Source organism: Penicillium cataractarum, assembly GCF_028827025.1.
Source record: "Penicillium cataractarum strain IBT 29864 chromosome Unknown utg000008l, whole genome shotgun sequence".
NCBI lineage: Eukaryota > Fungi > Ascomycota > Eurotiomycetes > Eurotiales > Aspergillaceae > Penicillium > Penicillium cataractarum.
The window spans coordinates 1,375,272-1,387,668 of record NW_026622744.1 but is presented as its reverse complement, the minus strand read 5'-3'; the positions used below and the strand labels follow the sequence as shown (position 1 = coordinate 1,387,668).

Below are 12,397 nucleotides of genomic sequence, written 5' to 3'. Positions count from 1 at the left end.
AGGAGCCAGTCCACTTCTGAGATAAGAATGCAAAAATAAGAGGGATCAATAAGAATGCAAATAAGAGAGATGGAAAAGAAATACGCCAGTAAATGCAGTAGGGTCATGTCGAGTTGCTTTTGAATCAGTCATATCGAAGAGGTCAAGCACACAGTTAGCGTGCTGTGTTGGGAGTGCGTGTCGTTGTCTGAGGCTGCGTGGCAAAAGCATGATCCATCTCATCCTCTGCAAGGAGCTCGCGCCAGTTCAGATATTGCCGAGATGGAGTCGTGTAATAGTCCGGGACCTCTGGCGGCTCTGGATATTGCGGGTATCGGGCTTCAGCCGCATGCATCGCTGCTGCAAGACTAGCGGACCGAATAGCTTCCCCTACCTGCCTTGCCTGGACTCGTCCGAAGTCATCAATGTGAGGGCTAGAGGGTGATGAGGTCGCTCCTGCCTCGGGATCGTTCAATGGCTGGTTAGCGCGAATAGCCGCCACCATCCAGCCGTAGCCGCCGCGCTCGTTGGCGTCTTTCAGCCACTGTTCGTAGTCCTCGTCGACAGGCACGTTGGCACCTTGCGCTCGTGCAGCCGTTGCTGCCAACAGACGATCGTTGAGGGCCAGGCCACAGCTCTCCACTTCCTCGTCGCTGTCCTCGTCGTCATCCAACGGGGTGGGAAAGTCGGCAAGGGCACTGGAGCTACGTGAATGGCTCGCGCGCACAGTGTCGTCACTCCGCGTCTCCAGTGTGTCATAGTAGTCTTCCTCTTCCTGCTCCTCCGTCAAGGTGTAGAAGTCTGGGTGGATTGTCACCGCGGGCAGAGGTGGAGGCGTCTCACTGCGAGTACTCTCGCCAGTCGTGTCCCGTACTATGATGCCTTCCTCCAACTCATAGCGCTGGCGCGCAGACTTAGTACCCTCCCAGCAGCACAACTCCGAGATTTCCTCTGCAGTGAGCTTGAGTTCGTCGAATGCGCGGAACAGGCGGCGGTGCCATGGGAAGCGACCTAGTCTGAGACGGTGGGGTGGATGGGCATAGTCCAATCCGGGATACTGGGCTTCAATGCAGTCGAGGGGTCCATAGAAAGCATTCGTCTCGATTCGCACTTCCGGTACAAGGTTGCGAGTAATGTGGGCAGGGAAGGAACCCGGGTCAGTAGAGCGTTGCCGCGGGAAGAGCGTCGCGTAAACGGTTTCGGCAAGCACTGGCTTCCGCATAGTGAAGACGAGGTGGCAGAAAGAGTGAGAGGGGGGGGAGTAGAAATAGGTGAAGAAGAGAGAAGAATTGGAAAGTCTGCTAGGCAATGCGCAGCTGCGATTGTGAAACGAAACCACTTGGGCGCTCAGGCGGCCCCTCCTCTCGTTGTCAATTAGGATCTCCTTGGAGATCCTGACAGCTCCTAATAGTGGGGCGGTCTAGACAACGGTGGGGGGAGAACAACTCATAGATGATCACGAAAAGGACAGAGCGGAGGCGTGTAAGAGGGAAGATTCACAAAAGACGAAAGGAAGCAGGAGCGAAAAGGACTGAAAGCGAAGGAACGAAGGGCAGGGGGGGAGAGTGAGAAAGAAAGAAGGGTGGTAAGTCACGAGAGAAGGAACCAGCTCAACCGCTCATCATCCCGCCCTTCCTCGAGGTCACCAACCATGACATCGTCGACGACTAATCCGACATCGTTTGTCTGCAACGACTCATCGCCGACTAAGCGACCGGATCCAGGATACCACCTACTTCAAACCCTTCCCACGTTGACATGGCTTTTCTTCCTCGTTGTCCCTCCTGCACGATCACTGCAACGCCAGCTGGACTCGGCAGATTCGTATCACAGCCACTCCACTCTTTCGCAAGGACAACACATCCAACGCCCGCTGGGCACTAGCCTTCAAGGCTAGTTCCAGCCGGGGGCCATCATGTCGACCTTTAATGGGGTCCTTGCAGGTAACTTATCCCCTCGGTCCCTGTCCAAACACGTTCCCCCCCCGGCTGACTGTCGTTTTCTAGAGTTCCCGGACATCCAGAGTAAGTATGACAAAATCCACCCTGTGAAACATCAGCTGACAAGAGCATCTTCAAAGTCGACTACTTCCGGAAGAGCGATGATCGTCCTCCACCTCTGGCTTGCTTCCTGACCCATGTGCACACCGATCATCTCCAGGGTCTCGAGTCCTTCCGGGCGCCTTTCATCTACTGTTCTCCGACCACGCGCGAGGTAAGTTTGATGTCTCCCGTTCTGATTCTAGAACTCGGGTGCTAACCACAATCAAAAAAATCCAGCTACTGTTGCGCCTTGAGCGGTTTCCTCATCGCATCAATTTTCAGCAGGGCATTCTTGAAGCACGCGAGGTTACCTACAAACATCTCAACAAGCTGCTGGTAAGTCTGAAGTGATATTGCTTATCAACATTCTTGCGAGTCAGCGGCTCATATCTTTCGTTTTCCCGCGTTATTCAGCGCCCTATCCCGTTGAACACCCCAACGGAGATTGAACTCACCCCGATCAAAAAGATTCGCGTGACTCTGATCGATGCCAACCATTGCCCTGGAAGTGTCATGTTCCTAATTGAGGGCAATGGCAAATCAATTCTCTACACCGGCGACATCCGAGGTCAGTAGGGCTGTCTCACCAAATCAATATCCCTTTCATGCTAACAGAATTACAGCGGAGAAATGGTGGGTCGATAGCCTGATCCGCAATCCGTTTCTGATTCCATACACTCTGGCCGGCAAACAGCTCGATAACCTGTATCTTGACACCACGTACCTACGTCATGCGGGCATACCCCCGGAGAAGTTCAGCTCCAAGGCCGAGGGGATTGCAGAGCTCTTGGAAAGGGTACAGCGCTTTCCTCCGGAAACGGTTTTCCACCTCGGAGCCTGGACGTTCGGCTATGAAGAGGTCTGGCTGGCCCTTGCTGCCGCGCTGAGAACAAAGGTGAGCCACGTCAAACACCATCCTCGAACTCTAAACATGTTTCCAAGCTTCTTGTCACTTACTCCTATCGATAGGTCCATCCTGATGCGTATCAATTGGCGCTTTATCAGTCCCTTGGTCAGGCCAACAGAGGAATCGACGAGTCTGCAGCCTACAATGGCTTCGAACTGGGCAACAAAATCATTCCAGGCTGCCTTACTAGCGACATGTGCAACGCTCGTATTCACCTATGTGTGCCTCCATGCCCTATCGCCTGTGAAAGCAGTACTGTCTACATCAAGCCATTCCTGGGCCGTGAGGAGGACGGTTTCGAAGTACCTGATATGGGTGAGGGTGGCGGCTCGGGCGATGTGTACCTGCGACAAGAACTTGTTTTGCCGCCAGACCTCCGGTTCTTTCACCTCGTGAACCATTGCACTGCCCGTATGGAGATCTTTGGCCCCGAGGATAAGGCTGCTGTAAAATCGAGGTTACTCGAGGACCTCTATGCCCATGGGGGCAGACTCTCGATCAGCAAGTATGGTATCTCCCTTGAAGATAATCTCCCCCTCGATGCCTTTCTAGGTGTTCTTGCACGCCAAGTCCTCGCGTACGATGGGACCATGCACACAGACGACGCAAAAGATGTCCTAGGCAACCCTCGCCGCAAAATTATCGTGAGTTCTTTCTCTATTTCCTTGATAGCTGCGTGATCGTCATTACTAACCGATTCTCTCAGCGGTTTCCCTACGCTCGGCACTCCTCGTATTCAGAGTTGTGTCATCTGATTAGTGTCTTCAGACCCAACGATATTCATGCCTGCGTGGTACACGACCGCGACATCTTGGGAGGGAAGGCTCTTGTCGACGAATTTTTTGGCCACCTGCTGACCAGTCATGCCGGTGACGCTGAGGTCCTCGAGCACCGCAAGGATCAAGTTGCGGAGGCAGAAGAAGTTTGGCGGGCCGCATCATCAGTCCGACAGAATCTTCAGGAAAATGAATTCCCAGAGCCTGATCCAATTGTCGATCCCCCTGTGAGCCCGCGCTCTTTCGCTAGAGTGGATAGAATGGGTTACGAGCTGATCCGGGAGCTTAAAGAAAACTGGCTTCTTCTCGCAAACGTCGAGCACGACTTTTCGTCGCTCCCAATTGCGGAGGAGACGGGCATAACTAACAGGCTGCTTCAGCTTATTGATCCGCCCACTCCTGGTATGGTCAAAGAAAAGCGCGACGAGATCGAACGTGCCCATGAATATCTCGCGAAACGGTCTGATCTGATGGAGATGGAAGTCGGACCCCTTCCTCCTGCTATGTTTAGAGGCCTGGACGGGGCAGACGGTGCAGACGTCCCAGATCCAAATCAAAAGACGGAGAAGAAAAAGAGCGAGAAGAAGGCAGAAGTGAATCCCGAGGGCAACAAGTCCCATAGACAAGGACCTCCGACCGTTCCTATCAGACGCCCAACTACTGGAGCTGCGCAAGCCTACGGATCCCAGGCCTACGGAACACATGCCTATGGAGAACAAACCTATGGAGAACAAACCTATGGAGCACAAGCCCACGGAGCCCAGGCCTATGGAGCCCAGGCCTATGGAGCCCAGGCCTATGGAGCACATGCCTATGGAGCCCAGGCCTACAGAGCCTCATCCTCGAATGCCCAATCCCCCACCGAGCCGGCCATGGCTACTCGAGAGAGGCAAACCTCGATCCCCGAGTCCGTCTTGGCCCCTTCTTTGTCATCGTCGAGATACGTTCACCCGAGGTCTGGTAATTTGACTCGTGAGCGACTGGAAGTGCTCAACATTATCCAGCGGAGGGAGATGTCCGCTGCACAGCAGCGACACGCTCGAATCGAGGCATATCTTGCCGCCATCGAAGACAGCTACTCGGCCTGGGCCGGTAGGCTTACCTCGGCTGGTGACAACCATGGTGAGGAAGAGATGGAGCTGTGATTGATTTGAACTGAGCAGGTTGTTTCAGGGAAGGGCCTGATCTTCATATGCGGACCGATGATGATGGACAGGCTGGTAAACCCGGCTATTGTCCCACATGTCATCTTGTCGGTTGCATATTAAAGATCTGCTGACACTGCGATGGATGGTTGACGAGCTTGACGGTTGTAGCGAAGGGTTGTAATTCTTTACATCCCGGGTTTCCTGTCACATGTCGAATGTCCGTGAAGTGTTAGGCCTGCCCGGAACAACCTGCTTGGGGAAGTCAAATCACACGCTGAAAGCCATCATCGTTTCGTATTTGCTTTTTTAGTAGCTAACGAGTTTTGGAGGGTTTCCCAGCGCATCAATGATGTTAATATGACGGACCAATATTGCCTAGCACATGAAACTTACGAAATGTAGCACGTAAGACATTCCTAGCCCGGTATGTTCGCTGAATAAAGTTTCTCTTGGAGCTGTCTGCGTAGAAATGAAATAATCTCCCTGCATTCAGGCGCAGACCGGATGCTTCCGATATAGATTGTCGGTCAATATCCCGCTGAACCGGCGAAGTCCGGTGGGTCTACTTTGGCCGGGGTGACTCTCTCGGCGAACTACTTCAATGGATAATCTTATGACCTAGAGCCAACATGTGAATTGTCTCAGACTGTATGCTACTTGATTGTTTCAGTCAGACCAATCGGACCGTGGTAAGTTGAACACCAACCGTACTAAACAGTCCCCAATACTCGAGACTGATATCAAACTCAAACATGAACTAAGGCGAGCATACATAGTACATACTATAACATCCAAAATCATATCCAAAGCAAATCCCATACTCTCAACTCAATCCCTCGGAATCTCAAAAACCCCATCAACAAGCCCCCCAATCTCTGGCACCTGTAACCCCCTCAAAGCCCTAAAAATCCCCTCCAAAATATCCTCCGAAACGCCTTCTTTCCGCCTCGAATAAACATCAATCCCCGCGGGCGTAAACAGTGTTTTTGCAAAATAAGTAACGACCCATGCATTCCTCTCTTCCTCGCTTCCAGTTCCATTTCCAGCTCCAGCCTGTTCGGGTTCGATCTCTCCAAACCCTAATACCTCCCAATGCGACGACGCAATCATCAACCACCCCTTCCCCCGCCAATCCCACGCCCCTGGATTCGATACCGAGGGCGTGTCTATCCCGTGGACGGTGTGGATTTTGGTTTTTGATGGATCCCGTGATTGATATTGGACTAGGTCGTCTAGTTTTGTGGTGGGATCATCACCACTTCCACTTCCTGCCGTAGTACTGGCGTTTTGGGAGGGGATGGGTGTATAAGTAATTGAGACGTTGCGTTTGTCTTTCCAGAGGGGGAGACTGGAGTGTGTGACGTGCCAGGTGCCGGTGAGGAAGGTGATGTATGGAGGGGTGTTTTTGTTATTGGGGTTGGTTTTGGAGTCGTTGGTGTGGTGGTGAGGGGGGTTTAGGGTTATTGTTGTTGGGTTGGGGATAGCCATTGGAAAAATGTATATGTGGGTATATGTGTATAAATGTTTGGTTGTACAGCGATATGAATAGGGGGTGATGGATGTTCTTTGAATGTTGGACGGCAAGGAATTCGCGGGGCTGGTTCTAGGTTGGTGCCGATCGATCGATCGGGTCCTCGATAAAGTAGTCAAACAGAGTATTAAGATGCAAAAGCATTCTACAGGCATATTAAGTTTAAATCAAAGAAATGAAAGATTACAGCTTCGGAAATCAAAGAGAAAGGAGTCATCACTTTCGTAGCTACTAAATCACAATCACAATCACAAAACGGCGCTCTCTCTTGCTATGACGAAAGAACGAAACGCCCAGAATAAGTAGACGCTCGAGAGGTATATGAGAACCAAACAATGCAGGGGGGACGATAAACGACAAAACAATCACAATGAACACGGACAAAGAGCCTTCGAGGGAGAAGTCCCCACGAAGAGAGAGTGGCACAAGCTAATCCTTCACAGGATTGCACAACTTCCAGCTTCAGCTTCAACCTAGAAGCTGAGAAACTTAGAAGATATAGTACGCCTGTGTCAGCGGTAGCTCTGTTGCAGGCTCCGCGTCGCACAGCATCCCATCGGCTTCGACGGTCTAGAAGCACATGTGTATTAGCGCAGTCCCCAAATAAACAGCCTGTGAAAAGCATTGTGAGCTCAAACTTACATAACTCTCCGGATCAACCTTCATCTTGGGCATAGCATCGTTGAATTTCATATCCTTCTTGCCAACGGTCCGGCAACCCTTGACTGCCTCGATACGCTTGCGCAGACCATAGCTCTGTACGACACCATTGTCGATGGAAGCTTGCGAGACGAACATGATCGATGTACTCGGCAGGCGGGCCTAAATAATTAGCACGGTGGACACGGTCAAAAGTCAAGCGAAAGACGGGGCAAACATACACCGAACATAGGACGAACAATCATAGGCTCGATCGTCGGGATCGAAGCGTTAGGATCACCCTATTTCACAAAATCAGTATTGACCCCTCATAGTCCAACCGGTAGGGGGAAGCTTACCATCTCCGCAACGGCAATCATTCCACTCTTCAACACCTGCACGGGCTTCGTACCAAACCTACTAGGCTTCCACAGCACCAAATCCGCAACCTTACCCACCTCCACACTACCAATAAGATGCGCCATACCCTGCGCCAGCGCCGGATTAATCGTATACTTGCTAATATACCTCTTCACCCGGAAATTATCATTATCCGTTCCCTGGTCCTGCTCCAGTTTGCCCCGCTGCATCTTATTCTTATGCGCAGTGTGCCAAGTGCGCAGGATAACTTCGCCACAGCGGCCCATGGCCTGCGAGTCCGAGGACATCATGCTGATAGCGCCGAGATCGTGCAGGACGTCCTCGGCAGCGATGGTCTCAGCGCGAATACGACTTTCGGCAAAGGCGACGTCTTCGGGGATGTTCTTGGAGAGATGGTGGCAGACCATTAGCATGTCCAGATGTTCGTCGAGCGTGTTGAGGGTGAAGGGGCGGGTTGGGTTTGTGCTGCTGGGGAGGACGTTGGGGTGCTCGACGACGGAGATGATGTCTGGTGCGTGACCGCCACCGGCACCTTCGGTGTGGTAGGTGTGGATTGTGCGGCCCTTGAAGGCTTCAATGGTTTGCTCGACAAAGCCGGATTCGTTCAGGGTGTCTGTGTGGATCATGCATTGTACGTCGTATTCGTCGCAGAGGGCCAGACAGTTGTCGATGGCTGCGGGGGTGGAACCCCAGTCTTCGTGGAGCTTGAGACCAGCAGCACCGGCCTTGATTTGCTCTTCGATGCTGATGGCTCCGCAGTCGTTACCCTTGCCAGTAATACCGATGTTGATAGGGAGACTGTCGCAGGCTTGCATCATGTTCTTGAGGTGGTTGGGTCCCGGGGTGCAAGTCGTCGCGTTCGAACCAGTGCTGGGACCGGTGCCACCACCGAGGAAAGTGGTGATACCAGATGCCAGAGCTTCATCCACTTGCTGCGGACAAATCAGATGAATATGCGTATCGAAGCCACCAGCGGTAACGATCTTATTCTCGCCGGCAATCACGTCCGTGGACGAGCCCACCACCAGATCCGGGTGCACTCCGTCCATGACATCCGGGTTACCGGCCTTTCCAATACCAACAATCATACCATCCTTGATACCAATATCCGCCTTATAGATACCAGTGTAATCAATGATCAAGGCATTGGTAATCACCGTGTCCACACACTCGACCGCCGAGCGCCCAGATGCCTGTCCCATACCCTCACGCAGAGTCTTACCTCCACCAAAGGCACACTCGTCACCATAACTGGTCATATCCTTCTCGACCTGAACCCACAAATTGGTCAAACCAAGACGCACCAAATCGCCCGTCGTAGGACCAAACATGCGCGTATACGCCTCGCGCTCCATGGAGAATCCGGTAATCAGCGCGCTATCCGCCGTCGGTTCCGGGACATGAGCGAACCCGGCCGCCTGCAGCTTGGTGACAATTTCATCGGCCCGGCTCAAGTCCACGGGCCCGTTGGCCAGCCAATTGCCTCCGCGGATAACCTTGTGGCCGGCGATCTCGACCAGGGTAACGGTCTTGGTATCTCCAGGCTCGAAACGGATCGATGTGCCGGCGGGGATATCGAGGCGGAAACCGTAGGCCTGGATACGATCGAAGTGCAATTGGGGATTCGTCTCGATGAAGTGGTAATGCGATCCGACCTAGTATCAAGGGATTCGTCAGTTTTCCAGATCTTCTGGTAGACAACCACACCGCACCACCCTGCACAACACTCCCAGCTCTACGTACCTGAATCGGCCGATCTCCCTTGCTCATAACCTTCAACCGAATCCGCTTCCGCCCATCATTCAACACAACTCGCGCATGCTTAGCCGGAATCACCGCACCGGGCATCTTCTCCGGCATATAATCCTCGGGATCTGGATCGGGGAACGCCTCACGCTGAGGAACAGGCAGGAAACTTCCATACAGCGCACGCTCCAGATCACCCTCGTCGCTACTAACTGGGTGGTGCACGGTGACCAGGTACGTACCAGTTGGGAACGTACCCTCGACCTGGAGTTCGACCAGGGTAGCGACGACGGAGGGGAGAACGTGGCGACGACCGAGCATGGTCTTGCCGATGGACATCAAATCGGCGACGGAGTAGTGGCCATCGCGAATGAGCTATACAGGAACACCGTATGGTTAGCCTATTCTTTGCTTCATTTGGCGCGTGGCGCATAACCCATCGCGGTCAATCCCAGGAAAGAAGCGAACGTACCTCGTGCAGAACACTAGAAATCAAAGCCTACAAGGAACACCCATGTCAGCGATACAAACGACTACACTACCTAGCAATTCCCCTTCCCCTTTCCAACTCCAGGATTCAAGGCACATACCACAGCCTCAGCATGATTCAATCTAACACCCCTCGCCAGACGACGCTGCGCCAGGAACCCAAGATGCGCGATCGTGAGCTTGTCAAGCTACACACACATACATATCAGCACGATTATCATCACAGCCCAACGCTGGGTATACATCAAAACCCCTACCTCCTTCGGAACAAGCTGCATGGCGCAGGTGGAACCCGGAGCTTGGCGTACAGCAGCAGGGAACCGTTATCGGCGGACGTAGACGGGGGGGCGGGATGAGGGGTAGCCGTGTAGAGAAAAGAACACAATCCGTGACAAGTTCAGCGAAACCGAAGGGAAGAGCGCAGGTCGTGAATTTCCCCAGTACGAAGGAAGCAAGGGGAAGGAAAAAAGCCAAACGGGCGAAGAGAATGTGGGGTGGATGTCAATCGGATTCGGGGGAGGTTGTAGTTCCTCTTTAATCGCTATTTTTTTTTCTGGTTCGGTTTTTTTCCCCCGTCGACTGCCGTAGTCCGGCGATAAGAAGGTCGAGAGCACTAGAATAGTGTACAGGCCCGCTCGAGATAAGCCTTGTCCGATGGGCGATTGGGCGAGTGGAATCACCGAATGGCTTGTTCTGGGCGGGGCGCTCGGCCGTGTTAGTCACGGCGTTGCTAAGCGGAATTGGGCAATTGGGAATTGGAGAGAGTATTGTGACTGGCTCGGTTTCCCAGGAATGACTGGTTGATGGGTGATGATAAGTGGATGACAGGGGAGTATAACTTGATGGTTTTATTGGTGGCATATTCGTATTTGTATACAACTACTTACTAGTACTACTATGTAGTTCTCGTATACTGATGTAGTGCTATACAGCTTTCGGCTCGCCCCGCTTCGACTTATAGTTCAGGATGGGCCCGGAAGTTAACTACTGTATCGGCAAAGTGTAAAAGCTATTTGAACAAAGTGCCAAGTTTAAAATCAACTGCAAATCCCATTTCAAGGCTCCATAAATACACTTTTGACACAAACGCCCTCGCCATTAAAAGTCCCAAAGACTTGCACGCTTCCCCGCCGGTTGGAATCCCCGGATTATTCTCCAAAGCGAAAAAAATGAACAGAAAGTGGAATGGAAAAGACTCCCTCCCCCTTCATAGGTACCCGAAAATCACTCCCAGTAATATCACATCATATACCTCCTTCGTCTCTTCTTCATGTGCACAGTTACAGTTTCACGCTTCCAACAATTCACTCCTTCCATTCATTTAAACCTCGCTCTTGCGCTTCTTGGTCTTGCGCTTGGTCTCTGCCGGGGTAGACTTGGCCGAGGCAGCTTCGGCGGCCTTGCGACCCTTCTTGACGGGCGAGGCGGGCTTAACGGGAGACTCGACAACCTCCTTCACGGCCTTGACGTCGCTACGACGGCGCTTAGCGGCGCTCTTAGGAGGGGTCTTCTGCTTCACGGGCTGAGGCGGGGAAGGAGATTCCTCCTCGACCTCTTCCTCGGACTCGGAGGTCTCGTCATCAGAAGACTCGGCCTCTTCGTGCTCGACACCGGCAATGCCCTGCTGGAGCTGATCATTGGCAGCATCGTCATCGCCTGCCTTACGACCAGCCTTGTAGGCGGCCATGTCGCGCTTGTAGGCCTCGTAGTTCTCGAGGTACTGCGCCTTGTAGACATCCTTCTCCTTGGGATCCATGGTCTGCCAGCGACGAGTACCCTCGTCGGCAACATCCTTGGGCTTAGCACTACCACCCAGATCCTCGGCGATCTTGGTGCGGTTCTGCTGCATGTACAGGAAGTAGGGAGTCAGGGCACGCTTGGGCGCGTTGGGGTCCACCGGCGCACGCTTGCGCTTCTTCAGACCGCCAGCCTCGGACTTGAGACCGGGGCTAGCAGCGCGGGTGGACTCGGCGTGGAAAGCCAGACCAGTGGGCATGGCGGGAATGTCAATGGTGGCAGAGTCACCGTTGATGACATTGTTGACGTGCTCCACGTAGGCCTTGCTCAGGTCGGCAATGTAGGATTGCAGAGCCATGAGGCGCATGATGACCTGGGATGTTTTGTTAGTGATATTCAGACATGGCAGAATGACATTTCCTATGAGCGGTGGGTTGGGAGAGGCAAATCATGTACATGATTTCAGGGTTCTTCGGGGGAGTCCAAAAATGTGCGGGGGACTGGGGGAGTGCTAGGGTTCGGGGGTTCGGCGGCTAAGCAGGCCGGAGGGTTTTGCGGGAAACATGACACGCGCGGGAGGAGCTGTCCAGGCCCATTGGGAGACGCGCTGCCCACGCAAAAGGGAACAAATGAATTACAAAGCTTGTTCAAGCAAGAGATCAATGTTGCGATCGATACTCAAAGCTCCGCTAGGCCCATAGAGCTTGTACACTGGGACGCGAAAGCTCTGTTGATATGCGACGCGTAGAAGAGCGCGCCGGTGGGAGCAACTGGGCATGGGAACAAGCAGAGCGCGACCGGGGGGAAAAGGCACAAAAAACGGGGAAAGAAAAGGCGATAGGTAAAGAGAGAATAATGACTTACAGCATCCTTGGAGTTGCGGAGCTCCTCGATGTTCACGGCCACAGTGGCCTCGGAATCGTGCTTAGCGGTCATGATTGTTATGGGTGGTGGTGGTGGCGGTAGTGAGGTGGTGGGAAGGAAGGGGGGGGGGGGAGGGGTTAAAGGGAGAAAAGAAAATT

General features: G+C 53.1%; 6 protein-coding genes across 6 annotated transcripts; 2 read left to right on the top strand and 4 right to left on the bottom strand.

Annotated features, from left to right (window-relative positions):
- Positions 1–154: 154 nt before the first annotated feature.
- Positions 155–1,201, bottom strand: N7496_009628 (uncharacterized protein; the record flags this gene model as incomplete). Its single annotated transcript, XM_056702542.1, has 1 exon — positions 155–1,201. One exon carries the CDS (start codon positions 1,199–1,201, stop codon positions 155–157), a length of 1,047 nt encoding a protein of 348 aa, XP_056551542.1.
- A 429-nt stretch (positions 1,202–1,630) lies between these two features.
- Positions 1,631–1,876, top strand: N7496_009627 (uncharacterized protein; the record flags this gene model as incomplete). The annotated part of the gene is made up of 1 exon (XM_056702541.1): positions 1,631–1,876. The coding sequence occupies one exon, from the start codon at positions 1,631–1,633 to the stop codon at positions 1,874–1,876; it is 246 nt and encodes an 81-aa protein (XP_056551541.1).
- An 18-nt stretch (positions 1,877–1,894) lies between these two features.
- Positions 1,895–4,849, top strand: N7496_009626 (uncharacterized protein; the record flags this gene model as incomplete). Its single annotated transcript, XM_056702540.1, has 8 exons — positions 1,895–1,922; positions 1,986–2,003; positions 2,060–2,193; positions 2,259–2,357; positions 2,436–2,589; positions 2,645–2,916; positions 2,991–3,572; positions 3,635–4,849. 8 exons carry the CDS (start codon positions 1,895–1,897, stop codon positions 4,847–4,849), a joined length of 2,502 nt encoding a protein of 833 aa, XP_056551540.1.
- An 831-nt stretch (positions 4,850–5,680) lies between these two features.
- Positions 5,681–6,340, bottom strand: N7496_009625 (uncharacterized protein; the record flags this gene model as incomplete). Its single annotated transcript, XM_056702539.1, has 1 exon — positions 5,681–6,340. The coding sequence occupies one exon, from the start codon at positions 6,338–6,340 to the stop codon at positions 5,681–5,683; it is 660 nt and encodes a 219-aa protein (XP_056551539.1).
- A 532-nt stretch (positions 6,341–6,872) lies between these two features.
- On the bottom strand, positions 6,873–9,916 carry N7496_009624 (urease Ure; the record flags this gene model as incomplete). The annotated part of the gene is made up of 8 exons (XM_056702538.1): positions 6,873–6,953; positions 7,026–7,205; positions 7,265–7,324; positions 7,382–9,058; positions 9,147–9,524; positions 9,622–9,648; positions 9,740–9,826; positions 9,896–9,916. 8 exons carry the CDS (start codon positions 9,914–9,916, stop codon positions 6,873–6,875), a joined length of 2,511 nt encoding a protein of 836 aa, XP_056551538.1.
- A 1,043-nt stretch (positions 9,917–10,959) lies between these two features.
- N7496_009623 (uncharacterized protein) lies at positions 10,960–12,311 on the bottom strand (the record flags this gene model as incomplete). The annotated part of the gene is made up of 2 exons (XM_056702537.1): positions 10,960–11,748; positions 12,240–12,311. 2 exons carry the CDS (start codon positions 12,309–12,311, stop codon positions 10,960–10,962), a joined length of 861 nt encoding a protein of 286 aa, XP_056551537.1.
- Positions 12,312–12,397: the final 86 nt, after the last annotated feature.